The sequence below is a fragment of the Raphanus sativus genome, chromosome 9 (assembly GCF_000801105.2).
Source record: "Raphanus sativus cultivar WK10039 chromosome 9, ASM80110v3, whole genome shotgun sequence".
Lineage (NCBI taxonomy): Eukaryota > Viridiplantae > Streptophyta > Magnoliopsida > Brassicales > Brassicaceae > Raphanus > Raphanus sativus.
In genome coordinates this window covers 12,992,879-12,998,616 of record NC_079519.1, presented here as the reverse complement: position 1 = coordinate 12,998,616, position 5,738 = coordinate 12,992,879, and the positions used below count along the sequence as shown (strand labels likewise).

Here is a 5,738-nt window from a genome sequence, read left to right as displayed (position 1 = left end):
GAAAGAAAAAAAACGAGAGGAAACAGCTACGATTTACATGCTTATAGTTTTTAAGTTTTATTTTGAGTACAATCTTTAGGTATTAAGATTAGAAAATATATATAATAGTATTATTTAAATCATATATGGAGTAGTTGACCAAAAAAAAAATGAATCATATATGGAGTTTTGTTTTCAAAAAAAAAAATCATATATGGAATTTTTTAAAAATATATGAAGTTAAAAAATGAAAAACAAAACTTTAACTAGAATTTACAATAAGTAAATTAATATATATATATACATATATATGTGTATATATATTATAAATATAAAATATATATTGGTTAATCGGTTTAACTCAGTTTTAACCCAAACCAAACCAAATCATTTGGGTTGATTAAAACATGAATCAATTGGATTATATAAAGAACATGGTTTCGTTTAGATCGGTTTAACTTCGGTTGGAACGGTTCGGATTTTTTGCCGACCCCTAAGATTATATTCTCAATCAACCAAACTAACAACAGGTTTGCTCTTTCGACTCAAAATCAACAACAGAGAAAACACCATGTATTATCGAGAAAACACTCAAGTTACAACCTGTAATAAATGTACTTCTCGCCACAAGTTCCTCTGTGTGATCTCAACATCAACAACAGAGCAAACACCACACTTGACCCAAGAGCACAGTCAATATATAGAAAACCCATGGTTCCATAACATGATAAAGAAGTATTAAGACATGTACACAAGAATTTAGACACGGTATAGAGAAGGGTATAAATTCTGACTTTTAACATATATATAAACTTAAAACCCCTGATTTATAAAATTACCTGCCAACCACTGTCATCTTTCATACATATAAGATTCTCCTTCCAGTAAGAAGAGCCGTCTCCCAATGCCTGCACTTCCTCTTAAGAACTTTTCCTTCTGGGGTGAATTACCATTTGATTTCCTTCGAATAGGTCTGGTAAGTAACTCTCCAGGTCATCTGGTGTGTACTTTATGTACTTCCCCGCATGCCTACCACCTTCAAGTTGACTCTTGTTCCTTCCAAAGAATGCCCGGTAAGCCGGAATCACTTTCTCTTGTATTGATATTCTCAATTCTTCACGCAGTTGGGGATCCGGGACCTTCCAAGCTGTTTGAAGCCTGTATAACTCTTCAAAACTAGCATTGAAACCTTTGAATCTCTCCTTTAATGCCATCTTCGAAGCACTGCTTGAACTGTTGCTTCTCTGTCCATAACTTGGGCTACCACTTGAGCCTCCACCCATACTCTCGTCCCTCAAAGCAGCTAACACCTTGCTCCACGAAGCCCTGAGGTAGCCAGTAGCATACTGACGTATCTGCCCTCTTCGCTTCCTAACCCAATCGTCACCCAAGAGTTTACCCAGCTCAGAGTCCTTCACCTTCTGAACAACATAGTAAATATTGTTCATCAAGAACACATACTGCAGCCCACCGTCCTCATACAGCTTTGATTTCTCTTCCAGATTTGATTCTAAGCACGTAATCAACCTCAGCATTCGTTTAGCAAGAGGGGACATCTCCTCTGTACCATCATCATCCGTAGATAAACCATCTGACTCATCGTTCTCCAGAAGCGAATTTAAGGTAGCCGCGTAATCCACAATCAGTTTCATGTAGTTCATCACATAACGTATCATGGGATGAACCTCACCGTTTATCGTAGGTTTCTTTGACGTCTCGTTCCTCACATTATTCTCAAACTCAACAAACGTCCCTCTCGCAGCATCACCTAAAGCATCCAACACATCTTTAGTCTCCTTACACACAAAAGCGTCAGTGACCATCACCTCTAGAGTCTGCGACACATTAGCCAAAGCGTCATACATATCAAGAATCCTAAAGAGCTTCTCCGATGATCTTTTCCCTATAGCCACAGCCTCTCCAAAGTTCAACAACTGCATCACACAGCTTTTAGTCGTCTCATTGAAACAGACTTCTTTGCTAGTCTCCGAACCGTCGAAAATCTCGTCGCACAGCTTCTTCTCGCCAGCAAGAAGAACCCTAACAGTGATCTTCATAGCTTGAATCCACTTCCTCATCTTCTCATCCATGGACTTCCAATCAATCTTATGCACTTCTTCTATACTCAGCTTCTCAACATCAAGAATCATCAAGCATTCATCCAAGGCATCACGCCTCACGGTGCTATACACCTGAACACACTCCTTCTCATATCCAGCTCGAATCATCCTCTCCGCGATCTCTTTCAAATCTTCAACAGCAGTAGGGTTAATCAAATCAACCCAAAGATCACATCCAATGCTTCCTCCTCTCTCGTGAAAGAGCCTCCTCCTACTCCCACTACCACTACCATCTCCATCACCGTTAGCAACCAATCCAAAATTCTCAAAATCCTCAGTAACATCGCCGTCTGCGAAGGACAAGGTAACACGACGCATCGAGCCGTAGAGTCTCTCAGCGTCGAGAGGAACGGTGTTCCGGATCAATATCCGTCTAAACTCATCCTCAAGCAGAGACATAGCCATCTGCAAAGCACTATCAGCTCGGTCTACCATATCAGGCTTGTTCTCAGAGGAGAGATCCACAAGGAGAGAGATAATCTCATCAACAGCTGACAGAAACTCCGTGGCCTCATCCGGAGATCCGTCGAAGGAAAGAGAAAACGAAGAGGAACGGTGGTGGTTACCAGAAGACGAAGACGAGTGGCGAGAGGAGTCGTTACCGCCGTCCCAGCGGTGGATAACCGTTTCCGCGGCTTCTAAGCGAGCCAGAAGAGCGTCGTTTTGGTCGGTCATCACCGTCTTGATATTGGATAAGCGGTTATCGAAGCTGGAGAAGATGAGCATCATATCTTCGCGGACCTCTTTCGGTGTGTTGAGGCTCTTCACGATCTGCTGCGCCGTCGCGAGGACACGATCCTCAGCTCCACCATTGGATCCTGCTCCGGCGCTGATGCTTGCCGCCGCCGGGGTTGTTGTCGCAGCCATCTACCAAACGACGCCTGGTAGAGAGAAACGGAACAGCTTAATACACGATTAAGAGAGGAAGGGGGGTTTGTGAACAGATGAAGATTTGAGGGAGATCGAAGAAGGGAGGAGGAGCCTAGGGTTTGAGAGGAAAAAATGACAGCGAAATGGGAAGACAAGGGGCGACTTTGGTCTTTCCAGAAAGCATAAGTCTTTTTACGTTTTCCCTTGACCCTATCATAGTACCCCTTTTTGGTATATACCGGTCATTTCCGGTTCATTTTACTTTTCAAATTGAGAAGAAATACATTAGTGATGTTTTGAGTTTGAGCCTTAACTTCTATTTAAAATGTTTTAGGTTTCTGTGTGTTTTTTATTGAGTTGATTGCCGTAAAAGGCACATTTTGAGTTTTCGTTACACTAAGAGGCAGATTGCGCTTGTGAGGCACATTTTTTTGTCTGTAGCAGTGTGCTTTCGCGCTTATACCCTCACTTAAGGCAGACCCGATTTTGGTTTGGTTTTTTTGTTCGGTTTAGAAGCTGTCCGATCGGTTTGATATCAATAAAGATGAGGTATGTTGCTTTTTGTAACTGACCGTTGGATTTGATGAAACCTTTTTGAACCAGCGGCTTAGATCTGAACAACTTTATTGAGCGTTGAGTTTGAAAATGACGTGAATTTAATGCACAGCTGTGTTCGGCTTTGGGGAGCAAGACAGAAACTCCCTCATCGGAGACAGAGGAGGCAAAGAGAGGCAAAGTAGGTTAATTTTTTTTTGTTTGTGGGATTTGTTTTCACTGTACGATTGGGTTCTGTCATCTTTTCCTGTCCGTTTGACATTGTTTTTTCTTGTTGCAGTTGCCATGGAGGAGCAGTGTTTGGTGATTTGTGGTGATTGGGTTTGTGGACACGGAAGCCGGTGGGAATTTGTTGTAGACAAACAGCAGATGGGTAGACTGGTTCCTGTCTCGGACGGTATTACTGTGAAAGAGCTTGGAGGTTCTGTTTTGAGAGAGTTTGGAAAGGACGAGACATGTTGGGTAGCTATTCTTAGCTACTGGCCGCCAAGTAGCATGGAGCTTGCCACAGGGATTCGCACACCTCCAGTTCAGCTAACAAGTGATGGAGCTATCAAGTATTTCGTGCAGCACTTAAGGGTTAAGGGTTGTATGAATCTTTTTGTACGTTTCGAGCAGAAGATTTCAGCAGTTGATTCGAGCCCCAATGTTGATGACACTGGAATGGGCTTCGTGACGCCGGTCTCCTTAGCTCCTAAGCGTTCGGCGACATCTGTCTCTGGTGTTTCAAACGGAGTTAATGTCTCTACTGGTGCTTCGAAGGCTAAAGGTGTGAACTTTATCGATTTGGAGTTTATAAACGAGGTTGAGAGAGTTGAGTCTGAGTTGAACAGCGTGGGTAAAAATGGTGGGCCTGAAGTTAGGAGACGTTCTCGTGGTGGGGAGGGTAGCAATAACGTTGGCAGAGTAGTTGAAGGTGAAGTTTCCAGCGGAAGCAGTGAAGGGGAAGAGGACAGGACTGAAAGAGCAGTTGATGAACGAGACATCAGACCAAGAGGATATGATAAAGACTTCTGGAAACCATTGCTGGACTCTGACTACAAAGGATCAAATGCTGTGAATGTCATCTACAATGAAGACGAAATTGTTGCTGGTTTGACGAGAGGCAGTGGAGGTCGCCGTTACAACTGTACCACAAATGATGTATTTGAACATGTTGCTGAGGTAGGTGGGTCTAGCCGTGGCATTAGGTTTCGTAAAGATGAAGACTTGCGCAAGCAAAATCCATGGCTTGGTGGTGTGGATGCAAGTGTGAATGTGGATAGGCCGCGACGTGCGTCCACACGAAAATTAGAAGAAGTGGATGACGAGGAGTTTGATATACCTCCGCTCTTTGATGATATAACGTACGCTGCACCAGAGATACCTGATATGGATTTGGATGAGAGGGATGGGAGAATTTATGTTGGCAAGGTTTTTGGGAACAAGGAAGATTGCCAGATATCTTTGGCTATATATGCTATTAAGAACCAGTTCCATTTCAAGCAGACAAGAACCAAGGTTGATTCATTTGTGGTTGAGTGCCCTGATAAACATTGTGATTGGCGTGTTACAGCTCATGAGATCAGGGGGTGTGGGTATTATGAGATAAGGAAAGCTCAACTAGACCATCGATGCCCAATTGAGTCAAGACAGGGGTATAAGAGCAAAGCTACCTCTAAGGTAATTGCTGCTGTGTACAAATCTAAGTTTGGTGAGACTGGTAAAGGACCTATGGCTACTGAGTTGCAGAAAATGGTGCTAGAAGATCTTAGAGTGACAGCATCTTACATGAAGTGCTACAGGGCTAAAGAGAAAGCTGTTATGGGCGTTCATGGTTCAGAGGAAAACTCATACCTGAAGCTTCCTGAGTATTTACACATGTTGAAACTTGCTAATCCCGGGACGGTTGCTGATTTGGAGACTGAGGTGGATGAAGATGGAGATGAGCGCTTTCTTTATTTGTTCCTTGCTTTTGGTGCATCAATTGCTGGGTTTAAACATCTACGCCGTGTGCTTGTGATTGATGGTACACACCTAGGAGGTAAGTACAAGGGAGTGTTGCTTACTGCTAGCGGACAGGATGCAAATTTCCAAATTTTCCCCTTGGCTTTTGCTGTTGTGGACAGTGAGGATACGGACGCGTGGACTTGGTTCCTCCAGAAGGTTGAACGCATATTAGCTGATTCTCCAAGTCTAGCTATTATATCTGATCGTGCCACAGCCATCTCCAAT

The 5,738-nt window shown here is 43.1% G+C and overlaps 1 protein-coding gene across 1 annotated transcript; it reads right to left on the bottom strand.

Annotated features, from left to right (window-relative positions):
- Window positions 1–655: 655 nt before the first annotated feature.
- Window positions 656–3,155, bottom strand: LOC108828109 (exocyst complex component EXO70B1). The gene has a single exon (XM_018601680.2). It carries the CDS (start codon window positions 2,964–2,966, stop codon window positions 900–902), a length of 2,067 nt encoding a protein of 688 aa, XP_018457182.2. The 5' UTR covers window positions 2,967–3,155; the 3' UTR covers window positions 656–899.
- Window positions 3,156–5,738: the final 2,583 nt, after the last annotated feature.

Coding starts and splice junctions, on each gene's coding strand:
- LOC108828109 (XM_018601680.2), bottom strand. CDS start 2,966: ATGGCTGCGACAACAACCCCGGCGGCGGCAAGCATCAGCGCCGGAGCA.